We start from the raw sequence: 18,376 nt of genomic DNA, 5'->3' as shown, positions 1-18,376 counted from the left end.
ATGCATAAATACAAAATATGCAGAAGATGAATACATGTTAATTTTGGTGGGGAGAGGGCTTGTTAAATAGTAATGAGAAAATCACAAAATGTCCCATGTAGAAAGCAGCATGTAGACCTGAGCTTTAAAGGAAGTTAGGGATTGTGTAAATTATCTTGATAACTATCTTGATATTCTAGAGTTACCTTTCTATGTGTGATGAAGACTTGTAAAATTGATTTTATTTACCTGGGACTCAGAGTGATTTGAAGAAACTGTCTTTGTGTCTTAGAGTGACCTGAAGAAACTATCTTTGAAAATTATAGCCTGTCTAAAGCAGCCATAAGAGACAGATCTCTCAGCCCTGGGATAGTACCCTGAATTGGTTTCTACCACTTCTGACTCATTCTGTACCAGTTCCTTGGGCTTCCTGTCAATATATTTAATATCTAGTATCTCTGGTCACAAAGTTTCTTTCCTTGGTCCCAGACTCACAGTTATATTTAAGCTTGAAAAGGCCCTTGCTGGGCTTGCTATTCTATATCATATTGTATTCTCAAGTGTGAGAACTGATTAGTTCATTCTTGTTATAATACTAAAGAATGTATTACTGCACCCCAAAAACATGTGCCAAAGATGTCTTTGTTCTCACTTGTGCCTGACAATCCCTACAGATACTTATTACCTGTCTGATTTTGGGTAAGTCATTTAACTTCTCTGGACCTCAGTCTATACATCTGTAAAATTAGGAGATTGGTTAATATCTATGGTTCTTTCTAGTTCTAACAATCTGATATCTATATGTGGGTAATAATATCACTTTGTCAACAGATGTTCAAAAAAGTAAAAAAAGAAAAAAAACTAGCCAGAGATTAACTTACAAAATTAAGTAGTTGGAAGATACCATATTTTCTTTTCCTTTTTTTTTTTTAAATCCTTACTTTCTATCTTAGAATAAATCATTGGTTTCAATGCAAAAAAAAAAAAAAGTGGTAAGGGCTAGGCAAAGGAGGTTAAGTGACTTGCGAGAGTCACAGTAAGGAAATGCCTGAGGTCAAATTTGAACCAAGGACTTCCCTTTTCTAGGGCTGGCTCAATACACTAAGCCACCTAGCTGCTTCCCTGATACTATATTTTCTAAAGGTATGTTTGATCCTCAATTTGGTGAAGTGGGTGGTTTTAATGAGTTATAGCCTGACCCATATGAGTAGTTCTTTGAAAATATGACTTTCAGCAACATAAAATAACATCATCTTTGGGTAGTATACCACTCCAAGTCAGTTCTTGGACCATCCTTTAGGATCTGATCTAAAATCTATTATACCAGAATCAGAGAAGAAAAGATCCCGTATTAATAAACACAATAACTTTCCAAAGTATTTCTTCAATAGCATTTTTGACACAGAAAATCCACTTTCAGTAGTATTCTGAGGTAATTCAGTTCATTTTGTGACATTCCTAACTTTTAGTAGTATTTTCCTTACATTGAGAGGAAATCCACCTGTGACTTCCACTTTTTGGTCCTAGTTCTGCTTTCTGTCCTTTAAAGAAGTCTGAGCCTCTTCTATATAGCTCTTCAAATATCGAAAGACACCTGTTACATCTATCTCCTACCATCTTATTCCCTACCCCCAAACTTCTCTTCTCTAGAATATCACTCCTACTTTAACTGGAAAAAAAAAAGTCTGGTATATTATATAACCTTATTATCACGACCTTGTAAAATAGTGATTTATAAAGATCATGCTCTTGGAACCTAAAAACATGATACATAGAAATTACATAAAGGCCAGGGAAGTCAGTAGACTATTATAGCAAAACAACAAAAATAAATAAAACAAAACATGATCGAGGAAGATGAAAACTCAGAATTCAAATAAATAGTAGGTAAATTCTCACAGGGAAGATGTACAAAGAATTGTAGATCAAAAATAAGCCATTTGATCAATGTGATGCGTGCAATTAGTTACTTATATTCATGTATCAGAACTGGGATTCAATGACTAACTTCCACATATAGGTCCAAGCCAGTCTTCAAAGACCACTGCAATGCAGAAATATGGCACACCTGGGACCTTCTGCTGAGGCTCAAATACTGCTTAATTCAGCAACTCACTACACCTGACAGTTCTTGCTACAGATGGATTCATACTATCCTTAGGAAAATCAAAACCAGCAGGTATTTACTGAGCACCTGCTACGTTCAAGATACTGTGTAAATCACAAAATTTTCACTTGTTCATAAAATGTACATTGCCTACCCCTCCACTTACCAATCCATCTCCTTACCCTATTTGGGGTATTGGCTTTAGAAAGTACAAGTGACTTCTCAAAGCAAAAACACTTCTCTGGTTTTGTCACACCCAAATAAAATTAAAACCTAATAAAGACTGAATAAGGGAGAGAGGTCAATATTTATTATACCACTTTTCACTATTTCCCTATTTTCCCCCATTTAAGATGAATTTGCTTATATAGTTTTCTTATGACAATCCTGAATCCCTGGTAACTTTTTGGTCTTTCTTGTGTCTCTAGTACTTAGTCCAGTGACTGGCACCATCATTTCCAATCTGGCTGAATTCCTAGACTTCAGAACATGGTCTCCAGAAACTTATCATCTTGCAAGATCATATCAACTATAAAACTTACACCTCTGTAATACTCTCTGCCTTTTGGGTCATCTCATCATTTCCTATCCAGCTATACTCCTTCATTATGCCCATGATAAGTACTCTCATTTTCTACCCCCATTTCAGCTTCCCTTTTTTGTGCTGCCTTTCCAAAATAAACTGTTGGATCCTTGAGTTCAAGGACTGTCTTTACTTCTCTTTCTCTTCCAAAAGCTTATATGGTGCCTTTCTTATGGTAGGTACTTAATTAATGATTATTGACTGACTGACCCATCATAGATGCAAAATTAAAACTTGACAAAAAATAAATACTTTGAATGAATCATACTGCTTCTCACTCAGAGTGATTCACGACAACTTCATTTACCTCGCCATTTTGCAAAGTGAAAAAAAGCAAGAGATTGGTTGGTTATTCCATTGTAGAAATAGGATATTGCAGTACAGAGAGAATGCCATGATCATTTACGGTTGAATTTGGAATAGTATCTTAATATCTTCATCTCTCCACGGCAACACATTGTCTTAGTTAAAGAAGAGTCTGAAAATCTGAACTATATGCCAGGATATAACCTTGATTTAACTAGTATACTTTTTTAGGGTGAAGTTTTATCATCTGTAAATATGGAAAATGATGTCAACTTTCCTTCTCGTGGTATAGGGAAATGAATGACTAAAACTTAAAAGTCTAAGTATGTTTGTCTCAGAACTGGATTTATATTCCAAACAAACTTCCCAAATCACATTTTGCATCTGTAACTGGCTGATTTTTGTGTGTTGAAGGCAAACAGAATTCCAGTTACAATGCAGTATTTATGGTCACAGGGATTGGGATTCTTTGCTTTTAAATTTTAGACTGAAAGTCCCTGAGTCAGCTTTGAATTAAGCACTGGCATTCTCTCCTTCTACAGAAAACAGATCAATGATTTAGAAAGCCCCCATTTCCTTCCCCAGCTGCAAGGAACTGTTGCTCTGATTTATTCTATCATCACTGAGCAATATTGTTGCAATTAAAACACTTTACAACAGCAGGAGACTACCAGCCAAAGCAAATTACAAGGGATAGCTCTAACATCAGAGCATCAGAGAAGATATTCAGGCCTGGAATATACTACCTCTTCCCACCTCCATCTTTTGGAATCCTCTTTTTTCCTCCAAGATTCAGCTCTAGTAACATGCCCACTGTGATTTTTCTTTTGTAAATTTTTCTGCCAGCACTGTTTTTTACCTTTCCTAAACTGCTTTAAGAACAATTAAACTAAAGTTTCAGAAGATAGAATAATCTGTTAGAAAATTTGGATATTTTACCAGGCTGTGGCATAGTTCAAGTTGAAAAGTATTGTTCAAGGTAACATTATCAGGTTTTTCTATCATAGAAACCAAGACAATCAAAACTATTCTTAGGGGCAACTTAGGTGGCTCATTGAATTTAGAGACAGGAGGTCCTGGGTTCAAATCTGTCCTCAGACACTTCCTACCTATATGACCCTGGGCAAGCGACTTAATCCTCACTGCCTAGACCCATGATAGTGAACCTATAGCATGTGTGCCAAAGATGGCACACAAAGACTTCTCTGGGCATGTGTGCCATCCCTGGCAGAGTTAGTTACTAGAAAGTCAGAGGGACTCAGGCAGAGCTGCTCCCTTCCTCTTCTCCATCATGCCTCTCCACCCCTCTGTACTTACTCCCTCCCCTGAGTGGAGCACTCAGGCAACTCCCCTCCCTTTCTCCCTACTCTGTCTGGAGTAAGGTTGTGTGTGTGTGTGTGTGTGTGTGTGTGTGTGTGTGTGTGTGTGTGTGTGTGTGACATGGTCTCTAAAAGGTTTGCCATCACTGGCCTAGACCTTACCACATTTCTTCCTTGGAACCAAAACATATTGATTTGAAGACAGAAGGTAAGGACTTTAAAAAATAAAAAATATTCTCTTCTTCCAACCTTTTCTCAAGATAAATAGTATCAGAACTATAGTCAACCCCTTAAGAAACCTATGGTCAGTAACTTCACCTTTCAAACTATGGAGTCAAGGCAACATAGTAAAGTTAAGGGATAAGAGCCTAAGTCAGAACTTAGTATTTCACCTCAAACTAGTTGTAACTTTACCTGTATGATGGCAGCAATATCGGCCTACTTAGTGATCTAATGGTAGAGGATGAAGAAAGATGGCATATGTCAACAGCTGTGGAAATGATAGTTGACAAATGAAGCCATATATGAAATAGTTCTTCCCAGATGAAATTTAACTTCTTGCAACTATTCCTAAATTTCATCTCCCCAACTAGACAATAAGTGGTTTTTTGGGCAAGGGCCATGATTTCTATTTCTCCATGTTTTTCATAGTCTACAACATTCTGATAGATATATGAGTTCAAAAAATGCTGGTTGTCTGGCTAAAGTACAAGGTCAGCATCAGGGAATGAACCTCAGAGTAACCTCCTGGATCCAGATCATTTTCACTTTGTTTGTGGTTCAGCTTTTGAGCTATAATCTGTTCTCAGAAGAGAAATCATCCTCCTGACCTAGGCTACTTAGGTAGGGGCTAGGAGATTTCTGCTTGTCTTGAGAATAGCAACTCCCATTGCAATCTGCTTGGTGCTGGAAACACAAGTTAATGATTCCTCCAAGGAAATTCTGGGGTTTGGCTTACCGTTCCCAGTCAATTGGGTTACAAAGATTTTTTTTATTATTATTGTTCACTTGGGGAAGTTTTGTGTATAAATTGATAATATCGTTTTCCTACTAAACCAAAGCTTCCCTCGTAAGCAACATCCTAATTTCTTTTTCACTTGATAGAAATTCATGAACTGAAGTCAATGTTTTGATATAACATAGTACCTAAAGACATTGAGACACCAATTACTCATTTAGCATACTGAAGAATGCCTGTGGTATATAGTAAAAGCATTGTTAATATTTGCATATAGATTTGTCCATTATGGAGGTTAAAAATGCATTTGATGATTTTACAAGCGATATCACAGAGGTGGGTCTTCCTCGGATTTAATCCATAGAACCATAATGTATTACCTACTTTATAAATAAGATAAGATCTACAGAGAAAATCTCCAATAAGTTTAGAATCTAGAACACTTCAATTCTAGAAGCAAACATTAGTCATTCCTGTCTTAGCCTATGTCTAACTTCTAAATATTGCTGTACCTTGTAGATCAGTGATGGGCAAACTTTTTAAAGAGTGGGTCAAAGGAAAGGAAATGCTCGTCTGTCAGTCTGTTTCTAAGGCAACTCTTTCGAAGTTTCATTGTATTGTATCCTACTCATTGTATTCGTCAGATCAGGAATAATGTCGTGTAGCCAGATAGAACATTTCAGGGGGAGGGGGCTACCTCTGGCCTGCGGGTCATAGTTTGCCCATCACTGTTCTAGACCAATGGGTCTTGACATCTCTCCTGTACCTAAACTTCTCAATATGTATTGTCTTTTTCTGCCAAAACTTAAACTCCTTATTGAGCCAAGTTTCTAATACATGGAGATCCATGGAAAAGATGAACTGATTGATTACTGTATACGGTAAAATTACTTTTAAAAGTATTACTAGGTTAAATGTAAGTAACCACATGGGAAAATTCTTAGTCTGGATTATAAACTCCCATTTTAATATCATACTACAAGAGAGGTTTTGCTTCCTTCATATGAAATTTTCTAAGGATAGTGGTAAGCATATAGTAAGTGCTTCATAAATGCTTGTTCTTTCCTTACTTTCTTTATAAATATCTAATTTTATACTCATCACAACTCTGATAGGTAGGTGTGATTATTATTCTGATTTTATAGATGAAGAAACTGAGGGAGTCTGAGAGGTTAAGTGACTTGTTCAGGATCAAATAGCATTTAAGTGTCTGAGCATGGATATAAACTCAAATGTTTTTGACTTCAGGCCCAGTGAGCCTTCTATATATTTTAACACCTAGCTGCATACCAAAGCCTTTGGCTCTTGTCAAGTTTTATTTTCACTACTGATAATCCTATATCTCTTGATCATAACCCATCTAAATTCTGATCTCTTCTTATAATCTCCTTCTTACCCTGGGCTTCTGATTACTCACAACTGTTTTTCCTGACTTACCCTGGTTTGCTTGCCTAGACCTATACCTCACAAAATAAGCACTTAATACACATTTGTTAGTTGATTTGTCCACTGATTCTTTGTATTTGATGACTTCTCTGGACCCAACCTGTGACCATACCTTTCAGCCTCACTTCTGCCAAGGCTGGTTCTGGCCACTCCGAGTCCATCCTAGCATGATACTGAAGAAAATGATAAATAATCATAGTTTACATTTATTGAATGCTTTATGGTTTATGAAGGCCATTATCATAACAACAATGAAGTAAGTGCATGCATATTATCTCTATTTATAGATGATGAAAATAGGGCTCATAGAAATTAAGTGACTTATCCATGCTTCTTATTTATACTTGGTGTTAGATTTAGGAATTGAACTCAGGTCTTCTGATTCTAAGCCAAGTCCTCTTTCTATTATGCTATCCTCCCACTAATAACCCCAATAAAATGTAACCTGTATCCCTTACTATAAATTCTATCTATCTACCTACCTATCTATCTACTTACCCATCCATCCATCTATATCAATATAGCTCTCTATCTCTATCTGTCTGTCAATTCCATTCTCTTCCATTCTCCATATGATCTTTGCCAAGTCAAATGGCCCTTAATTTTTTGTTTCATCATCTGCAAAACAAGGATGTTAAGTTAGATCAGTGGTTCCCAAACTTTTTTGGCCTACTGCCCCCTTTCCAGAAAAAATATTATTTAGCCCCGTGGAAATTAATTTTTTAAAATTTTAATAGCAATTAACAGGAAAGATAAATGCACCTGTGGCCATCACTGCCCCCCTCAATTGCTGCAGCACCCACCAGCAGGTGGTGGTGCCCACTTTGGGAATCACTGAGTTAGATGAACTCTCATCTCTTGCTAGCTCTCACATTATCCAAATCTATGAGCAGGAAGTGAAATGCAGTGTCTAAGTTGCCCTAGAACCCAGGCCTTCCATTATAGAAAATTAAGGTTCCTGAGGAATAATTAGCAAAGAAGATAGAAGTTGCTGTTGTTGCATTTTCTATGGTGATTTGCAAGAGTTCTGGATTTTTATTTCCTTTTCTGGAATCCTTATATCTATCCAAACAAGCATAGTTGAAATATCTCTTTACTTAGTATGAAGTACCAGAAAGCCAATTCTTAGTGCTGCTTCTGCAAAGATATGCATCCTGCTGGGCTTGCAGTCTAAATAAAGGCTTCATATGTATTCCATAAACTGACATTATATTGACAAAACAAGCACAATCCTCCCAACTCAGATTAAGGAGCACTCGGTCCTGGAGCTCTGCCCAGCAACAGACTACCTCCCTCTACCAGAAACAGTTTTCTGTATCGGTATTCTATAAACAACGGTACTAGGATGCTTGACTTATGACAGTCATAAAGCCTTTATTTTATATAATAGTCTTCCACTGTGGCTTTAGCTTTTACAAAGTAGATTCCCTTCAAAATGAAACCCTCTAGGGGGCAGCTGGGTAGCTCAGTGGATTGAGAGCCAGGCCTAGAGACAGGAGGTCCTAGGTTCAAATCCAGCCTCAGACACTTCCCAGCTGTGTGACCCTGGGCAAGTCACTTGACCCCCATTGCCTACCCTTACCAATCTTCCACCTATAAGTCAATACACAGAAGTTAAGGGTTTAAAATTAAAAAAAAAAAAATGAAACCCTCCAAACCCCAGTAATTAATAGTACCACCAAACACTTGAATCTCCAAATATTTTCCCCAAATAAAGAAGGTTTAGAGGAAAGATAATTTTAGAACTTATTATAAGAGTGCAGGATTTAGCTTGTGTCCAGACTTCTTCCATAAAATCACAGGATCATAAACTCAAAGTTGGAAGCATAGTTTCCACGAAGCTATGTGGAGCTTATGGTGTTAGCCAGAGTAAGAATATGACCTATGACTCCACAGAGAATGTAAAATACCTTGAGTAAATATAAACAGCAAAAGAAGCTCTATCTCTTCCATGGGAAAGTTTGCAAGTGACCCTGGGTCATCCCTGCCACTATGCCTTCTTTGTTCTATTTCTATATATCTAACCTGGCCTGGGGTTAGTATGGGGATCCACCATGTTGCTTTGTCCTCTTGCTGCCCAGGACTGACATTTTGTGAGTAAATTCCTCCAATTAACCTCCAATCAACTCTAACAAATCTATTAATAACCAAGTCAGAGAACAGCTAGGTAGCTCAGAGGATTGAGAGGCAAGCCTAGAGATGTGAGGTCTTGGGTTCAAATATGATCTCAGGCACTTTCTAGCTGTGTGATCCTGTACAAGTTACTTAACCCCTATTGCTTAACCCTTCCTGCTATTCTGCCTTAGAACTACTGATTCCAAGATAGAAGGTTAAAGTTTTTTTAAATAACCAAGCCAATATGAATCTCTCTTTCTTTGGTATCTCCGTAATCTCGGGACGGTATGCCACCCTACAATTGGCATAATCAGTGCAGAATAGATCTGCCTCCTTATATTTAGCATAGCTGGAAAGACAGTCTGCCCCCCTACAAATCTTGTGTCCTTACAGGGACATAACATGATACCTCAGTTTGGTTTTTATTTTAAGTACACAACCCTTCCCTACATATAGGTCACTTCAGATTTAGTTCACTATATGAATGGTTTCTCTTTCCCTGAATCTCATATTCCAGGCAGATCAAGGGAGGGAGGCACCAGATAAGGCTCTGAAAATTCTTAAATGATTTTTGCCTTTCACTTTAACAATGAAGAGGGAAAACTAATCTTAGGCTAAATTTCAAAATAGGTTAATAAGTTTGTCTTTAAATCTTGCCCACTACATTCTCAATTTCCTTTTTTCCTCCTACATGTGCCCCAGCCTCTTGGTACTCCATCTTCCCCCAACTTTTCCTCATTCTAATTCAGTACCACATGCTACATGGCTCCCACAAAGTCCTGTCCTTCCCAAAAGTAACCTATTTGTAAAAACTGAATATCCACCTCAGTGAATTTTACTGAGTCCTAGATGGGAGGAGAGGGATTTCTCTCACCAACTATTCCAGCTGCCTAGAATCCATCCATAAGGTAGACATCAACATTGTAGACAATCTGGGACCTCTTTCCCAATGGCAGCCCTTAGGACTGCTTTGTACAGCAAGGGAGCCCCAGACGGAATTGCCAGTGGCAGCATCTAGCATGGGCTACTTATGAGCAATGCTAACCTTGAGTTGCACAGATTCTACCTTGGTCCCGTTGAGCTCAGCTATTGCCTGATCTGCTGATTCCATATTCTCGTAGGTGACAAAGGTACAGTTTCAGGGTGGATCCATGAAGAGGTCAGTGATGTTCCCATAGGGAGAGAAGGCTCCATGAAGTAGAGTGGGTATACTATCTGTCTAGATATATACAAAGTATGTTCCCCTTATATGGGCCTCAGTACTCAGGAAATGAATTGGACCTTCAGAAAGGGCCCTCTCAATCTCAGTCTTGATCTCTGTCCCAAACCCTGTTTTGATCCCAGTCCTGGTCTCTTGTCTTTAATGCCAATCTTGATCTCATTCTCTGTCTCAGTCCCTGTCATGTACTATACAAGAAGTACAATTGTTAGTGTGTCCTACTTGCTTGGTTGAACTTGTTCCTACTTTCTTGACTGACTCAGTTCCAGTGAATGTTATATTAAAGGCATCTACAGCTGGGCTTTTTTTCTGACTGATTGTCTCATCAGGGAGAAGTCATATCATGACTGTGATTCCTAATGGACTCAAGAATCAGATTGCTAAGATGAATTCTTTTTCTTTTCTTCTTGCTACTTCCATTAGTACCTAAAAGGAACTGCCATGATAAAAATTCCTGTTTCTGCATTAGGAAATAACTTTTCACTGCTTTGTCACTTATTTGGGAAATAAGCCTGTAGCCTATGAGTTGTTTTGCATGAAGACAGCTATTAACTAGGACTTTAAGTTCCCTCTGAACTTCAACTTAAAATTTGAAGTTTTGTTTCTTTTTTTTCCTTTCAGAAATCTTTATTATTAGTATTCCTTGATTTCTACATTTTGAATGGATCCTCGTAGGGTGAGATACTGCAACACAGGTAAAAATAACTATTTGTCCTCCTTTCAGTTGAGAATGGGGCTATCACAGGAAAAGCAATTTATCCTCATTGCTGTAGTAATTAGAATAGGCTATTTTGGACTTGAACATGATGGGGAATATTGAGAGAATATGACTGTCAAGGAGTCTTGTGACCAGGTCATGGCTGGCTTTGAGTGTCAGCCCTACAAATTTGAGGCTTTTTTTCTTAAGTGAAGGGAACATTAAAAGTTTCTGAGAAGCAGTGACATGATAAGAGCTATGCATTAGGAAGAATAAGTTGGCAGTGTGATCCATATCGTGAATTTGTAATATTTTTATTCATTCATTTAACAGGTGCCACACTCAAAGGAAAAAAAAACAACAAAATATTGCTACTCAATAGCAAGTTTGCTAAAATTAATATGGATAAAGCCCATTAATCTATATCTTCTTGCCAGTGGACAAATGCTTATACAGAAATGAAGAGTTTAGTTTATTTTAGAACTATATTTGGGAAAGGAGGACCTCAAAAGGTCCAAATCCCCCAACTAAGCCTTTCCTTTGGGTTCTCTTTTACCTAACCCCCAGAAACAGAAACCTAATTTGATTTATTAGATGAGGAAAACAAATGGAAATGAGGACATTTATGATAAGAGGAACTTCCTCCAGGCCACATAATAAGTCAATGGAAGATGCTTATTTCCCTCTACAGATCTCTCCTATTCAGGAAATTTATGAAGGACAAGGGAATTACCTAAGAACAATATAGGGGTCTCTGGTTCTACTCCTCTGCCTCTATGCAAACCATAAGAAAGATGATGTACACTTCTCTGAATAAATTCTCAAGAGGCACATCCATAAATTTAAAAAAATATTTCCCAGGATCCTCTTCCTGTTTCGGTCTTAAAATTTTCTCACATATCTAACTTAAATCTCTTCTACTTTAGAACATCTCCATCTATTGTTAATATTATGGGGGGGTGGGGGTGGGAAATATTTACCTTCAGTTTTTCCTTTGGCTTTGTTACATGGACACAAACTGATAATAAAATCTTATGTAATTTTTAATGTTCATGATCCTAAAGGTATTATTTATTTAAAATGGAACTTGATTTCCATAGTATTATTTTTCTGTATCAATAAAATGAGAATCACCTTAGTCAATACCTCAATTTCATGTTGAGGTAGATAGAGACAGTGGTTTATATTTCCCTTTTTATAGATGGATAAAGTGAGGCAGAGAACAGTCAGAGTAGGTCAGGGAAAAGCTGGAAAACAGAGTTCAGGCCTACTGAGTGTTGCCTATAAACTCTGTCTCAAAATATTTTGATACTGAAGTCACTCACAGTTCATGAATAAGTGGCACATTCTTGGCACTTATTTCCTTACTGTTATAAAGGTAGAAAGCAGGACAGCCAAACGAGAATCATACTTGGAAACTTCTCTTTCCCAGAAAGCAAATTAAAATGCAAAGCAAAGACATAGTACCTGGTGCAAAGACAACTTCCCTCTCTAATAAGTTTCCTGCTCTAAAAGCAGAACAAGTAACGTCATTCAGCAATCTATAGCAGGCCACTAATATTCTCCTGACTTCAGTTCCAGACACTGACCATGTTACAAAGCAATAAATTACAAAAAAAAAAAAAAAATTCTGAAACTCCAACACCAATCTCCATTTTAGTTATCCTAACAAAAAAAAATTTATAATCACAAAAGATGCTAAATACATAATCTTGAAACTTATTCAGTTTTATGAACAATTCCAGGAGAATCCCTACAACAAAATTTCCATGCCAACAGTAATGTTTCATTCCAGTGCTGTCTTTTCTATTCCCTATGGCATACTGACATGGTGCATTCTGGGATCTGCCTAAGACAATGGTTTTAAAACTCTTCCATGGAACCCCAGGTGAGTTGTCAATGTCAGTGTTGAAGTTACCAAAAGAAGACAAGGTGAAGAGGAAAAATGTGAGGGGGAAGAAAATATGATAGAAATTATTTCACTATTTTATGCATATGATTGAGGGAAAGAACAGGGTTTCATGAGACATTTTGGGAGCCCTTTGGAAGAATGATCAGAGTAGATGTGTTTAATTTGTGTCCATCCTGTTACCTCAAAGGCTCTAACCCAAAATTACTAGTAGAATCCAGATTTTTATAAAATACAGCACAACCCTAGATTCTGAAAATAATTTTTCTGAACAATGCTAAAATATCAGATTTCATAATTTCTAGCAAGTTACAATTTTAACACAATAGTGCCACATTTATCTGAAGTTGTCAGAGAATATAACATTACGTTTAATGAGTCTGTCAGATAGCTTGAAGTTGAGCCTTTTCAGCATCAAAGCATTTTTTATTTAATCATTAAAAAAGTTACATAGATACCTTTTGTTTTTTACATCACCATAATTTACAGCTCTCCACAATTTTAATTGTTTTGATGAAAATATTTTAATATTTCCCAATCTTCTTAAACAGAATATAAAGAACATGTTTTAATATTTTTCTGGTTCTTTTGGGTTAATATTATGAAAATTAATTACTGTACTATGCTATACTATAATGATAAAACTTTGGGAGAAATTGAGATATGTTAAAGCCATTTGCTTCTACACAAATAGTCGCATATTCCTATGCTTTTTAGTAATATTGGTAGATATTTTTTGTTTTGTTTTTCTTTCTCTTCCTATACTATCACATTGCCATCTTTTCTAGCTGTTAGCATGCCTTCTTCTAGCAGTTACTCTGATTCTAATTTCTGTGTCTAATTTGTAATATGGGCAGGGAAATTTTTTTTTTAAGTTTGTTAGAACTCCGGTTTTTTAAAAAAGAGTTAATAGCCTTAGGTTGAAGGCCTTTTTGAAAATAAAGCCCTTGAAATTTAGCTCATAGATTTATTTTACTATCCCTGTTGGTTGAAGAGTTCCTTATTTGTTTTACCCCCTTTTGGTTGTTGACTGTTCTAGATACACAAGATAATAATCCAGATGAATGTTGTTACTTTAAATTTTCAAGTCATTTGCAATTTCCAGAATGATCAGTATGATCATAGCATCATAAATTTAGAGCTGGATGGGACCCATTAAGCTATATAACCCAATCCTCTCATTTTACAGATGAGAAAACTGAGATCTGGAGCAATTAAGAGAATAGCTAAAGGTCACATAGGTCATGAGAAAAATGAATTTTGTGTCAACATTCAATAATGTGATGTGAGGACTTTAAGAGGCAGAGCTAGGAGGGCAGATTAGAGGAAGCACTCAGCTGACCTCTACCAATTCCTCTCCAAACAACCTTAAAATAATGCCTCAAATCAAATTCTGGAGTAGGAGTAATAGAAACAACAAAAAGTCATGGTGACGTATTCTTCCTTCCTAAGACAACTTATAAGGTTGGTAGGTGAGATCTGTAACATGGGGATCAAGGCTGGCCTAGAGCTCATGTGAATGAAACACCAGTGGTGGGTCTAGGTAATGGTGACAGAAGAGCCTCAGGAACTATCAAACCGAAACTTTAAAAGACCCTGGCAACTGGTCAGATAGTGGTATGACTTCTGGCTCCAAGGTATCAGAAATCCTTCCATAGTAAGGACCAGAGAGCAGACCAGAGGAGCAGTGGCCACACCTTTCTCCATATCACACCATCTTGAGAGCTCCCACAAATTTTAGATATCCAGAACTAGCTCTGAAAAAAAATAGTATGAAAAAGGCTAAAGCTTGGGACAGTGTCTCTCTCCCCAATGTTAGGAACAGAGACCAACTTTAACATAAATTTAAAGTATGAAATAGGTTGGAAAAATGAGTGAACAACAACAACAAAACCTGACCATATTATATACCAAACTAAGGTCAAAATTGGTACCTGATTTGGACATAATGGGGGATATCATAAGTAATTTAGGAGAGCATGGAAAAATGTATTTGTCTGATTTATGAATAAAGGAAGAAGAGTTTATGACCAAATGAGATATAGAGGATCAGTCATAGGAAATAAAATGGATAATTTTGATTAAATGAAATTTAAAAAGGTTTTGTACAAATAAAACTAAAGTAGCCAAAATTAGAAGGAAAAACAAGAAACTGGAAGGAAAATTTTATAATATAGGTCTTTGATAAAGGCTTCATTTCTCAAATTTAGAGGAAACTGAGCAAAGTTTATAAAAATACAACCCATTCCTCAGTTGAAAAAGGATTAAAGGATATGAAAAGCCAGTTTTCAAAAGAAAAAATAAAATATGCCTATAGTCACATGAAAAAAATGTTCTAAATCACTATTGATTAGAGAAATGCAAATTAAAACAACTCTGAGATACCATCTCAAATTTATCAGATTGGCTAAAATGACAAAAAAGGAAAATGATAAATGTTGGATGGGATATGGAAACATTCAAACACTAATACACTATTGGTAGAGTTGCATCTGCTCTGGCCATTCTAGAGAGAACAATTTAGAGCTCAAGGGCTATAAAAACTTTGTTTATCCTTTGACCCAGCAATACCACTCCCTAGGTTTGTACTCCAAAGTAATCAAAGAAAAAGGAAAAAAAACTATAGGTACAAAAATATTTATAGCAGCTCTTTTGATGGCAGTAAAGAATTGGAAATTAAAAGAATGCCCAGCAAGTGGGGAATGGTTGATTAAACTGTGGTTTATGATTGTGATGGAATACTCTTTTGCTATAAGAAATAATGATCAGGATTGTTTCAGAAAAATCTGTGAAGATTTATATGAACTGATACAAAGTCAAGTAAGCAGAACCAGGAAAATATTGTACACACTAACAGCAATATTGTACAACAATCAACTGTAAATTACTTAACTATTCTTATTGATACAATGATACAAGACATATCCAAAGGACATGATGAAAAATGTTCTTTTCCTCCAGAGAGAGAACTCATGAACTCTGAGTACAAACTAAAGCATACTTTCTAAACTTTCTCTATTTTTCTTGTGTGTGTTTTTGTAACATGGTTGATATGAAAATCTTTTGCATGACTTCACAAGTATAATCAATATCAACATACTTGCTTTCTCAGGGGGTGATGGAGAAGAGGGAGAGAGGGAAAGAACTTGAAATGTAATTGGGAAATATTTAATGAAATGAATAAAAATATAATTTAAAAAATAATGTGATGTTGATATCACTATATTTGTAGTATTTTTCTCCCACAAACTTCATTCTATTTATTCCTTCTAAAAATATCATGACAGATTGTATTATGTAGATATTCCCCAAAGTAAAAATGCTTATTTATAAATTGTTCATTTTGAAGTTAAAAGCAAACAGAAAAGGTCATTATAAAACATATAATTAAACTTAAAATTAAAGTTACTTAAAATACTTGAAAACTCACAAATGCAAGGAGAAAATATTTGAGAAAAAAGCCCCTGAATAATGTGAGGCATCAATTTTATTTTCTTTTTTAAATTTTATTTATTTTTGCTTAAAACTCTTACCTTCTGATTTACAATTGATACTAAATATTGGTTTCAAGGCAGAAAAGTAGTAAGGGTTAGACAAAAAGGGTTAAGTGACTTGCCTAGGGTCACATAGCTAAGAAGTGTCTGAGACCAGATTGAAACCAGGACCTCCTGTCTATAAGCCTGGCTCTCAATCACTGAGCCACCTAGCTGTCCCCCTCCCTTTTTGTGGCCTTAAATTTCTAAACTGTCTCCTCATGGAAATGTTTAAATGAAATAGTATAAAAAAAATTGATTAATATGGAAAATTCAAATATATGACTAAAAATTGCTATTATATTTCTTCAGACACATTTTCTTTCTTGGATGGGAAGACCAACAATGAGGGAAATCTACTTTATTCATTACCTTATTACTATGACACCCATTTCTCAACTTGCCAAGTAATTAGAGGAAAAGAGAATATAATCGAGATCACCCAAATAATTTTTATTTGGCTTTAGAATTAATTAGAGATACCCATATGCCCCAAAATATAATCATACACAGAAAAGGCTTGATCTTTTCCTAATTTTACTCTAAGGAAAAGATGGCCTTAGATCCCTATAGAGAATGTAGCAATACTTCAAATTGATTAATTAAGAGTTAGTTTTCTAAATGATTACCCAAGAAATAAAATCAAGCTGATATTTACTCTAAAACTAATACTCTAAAACTATACATCTCAAGAGTAATACACTGATCATACATTATATCTATGAATATACCCTTAAAACAGTACCTGTTCATGTTTACTCTTTTGTTCTTTTATCTAAACCCTTACCTTCCATCTTAGAATCAACATTGTGTATTGGCTCCAAGGCAGAAGAGTGGTAAGGGCTTATGGTCAAGAATGAAGATTCTAGATAGGTACCACAAGAAGGTGACTTTTCTCTTTACCAAGAAACTCAACATAACAGTCCTTTAAATAGCAAAGTTCCTTCAGTCAACTAAAATATATTCCAATTTATACATTTCAGTGTTCACAAAAGATGGATGACTTATCAGCCTGGGATTTTATAAAGAAGAATCTTTCATTATATGGGAAGTTGGATCAAGAGACCTCAGAAGTTCTTTACAACTCCAATTCCATTCAATTTAATAAGCAAATTAATAACAAAGTTAAATAAGTACAAAATGTATACAAAATATATACTAAGTAATTAGGGAGGGGTAGATCTAGCCAATAACTGTGGGAAATGAGAAAAGGACTTTTAGGAGGGGGCATTTGAACTGAACTTTTAAAGGGAGGTAGAGGATCCAAGAGATGGGCGTGAGGAGGGAGAACATTCAAAGTATAGTCTATAGGCTCTACTTACAACAGTAAGCCCATTGTTATTTATCTTTGTACTTTTTCCATAACAGAATGTAAATAAGGATATATACAATTTGGTTTTTGTCTTTATATCCCTACTGTCTTCACAGTTGTCCCTGTCCTTAAGGAAGGGAGCTAGTGGTTCCAAGAGATGGAGATGAGGAGGGAGAACATTCCAGGTACAGGCTACAGCTTAAGAGTAAGTATGGGAGGGGCAGCTGGGTAGCTCAGTGGATTGAGAGTCAGGCCTAGAGATGGGAGGTCCTAGGTTCAAATCTTGCCTCCGTCACTTCCCAGCTGTGTGACCCTGGGCAAGTCACTTGACCCCCATTGCCCACCCTTACCACTCTTCCACCAAGGAGCCAATACACAGAAGTTAAGGTTTAAAAAAAAAAAAGAGTAAGTATGGGAGGTATATTGCCATGTTGGGGGAACAGCAAATAGGTCAGGTTGACTGGGTTGTAAGATGCAAGAACAGCAATATGCAATCAGTATGGAATAATAGGGTAAAGTCAGATTATAAAGAGCTTTACATTTTCAAGCAGGGGAGCTTATTTTTTAGCCCTAGAGACAATGGGGAGCCACTAAAGCTTCTTGAGCAAAGGAAATGACACAATTAGATCTGTGCTTTAGAAATATCAATTAATAGTAATTACAGAATTTTAAGAAGCCTACCTATTACTTAAATTGAGGTATATTGAAAATATATTTGTATTTCTCTGTTTTGAAATTATATGTGTAGTTCTGTCATGAAAGCATGATTGCTAGTTAATTGTACCTGAAACATCCAAATTATTCAACAACTTGGCAGGAGACATAAATCAGAACATTCTCTCTAGTCATTCTGAAACCTAACCTTAAATAAGAGTCAAGTAAGTGAATCCTTG

General features: G+C 36.1%; 1 protein-coding gene across 1 annotated transcript in view; it reads right to left on the bottom strand.

Annotated features, from left to right (window-relative positions):
- The window catches only part of RYR3 (ryanodine receptor 3), a 570,927-nt gene extending 561,003 nt beyond the window's left edge, over window positions 1-9,924 (bottom strand). Inside the window, exon 1 of the mRNA XM_044660040.1 lies at window positions 9,859-9,924. Within this exon, the coding sequence (XP_044515975.1) occupies window positions 9,859-9,924 (66 nt within the window). The remainder of the gene's footprint in view (window positions 1-9,858) is intronic.
- Window positions 9,925-18,376: the final 8,452 nt, after the last annotated feature.

The sequence above is a fragment of the Gracilinanus agilis genome, chromosome 2 (assembly GCF_016433145.1).
Source record: "Gracilinanus agilis isolate LMUSP501 chromosome 2, AgileGrace, whole genome shotgun sequence".
In the NCBI taxonomy this organism is placed as follows: domain Eukaryota; kingdom Metazoa; phylum Chordata; class Mammalia; order Didelphimorphia; family Didelphidae; genus Gracilinanus; species Gracilinanus agilis.
Note: the sequence above shows the minus strand (reverse complement) of the source record. Positions and strands in the feature narration are given on the sequence as shown.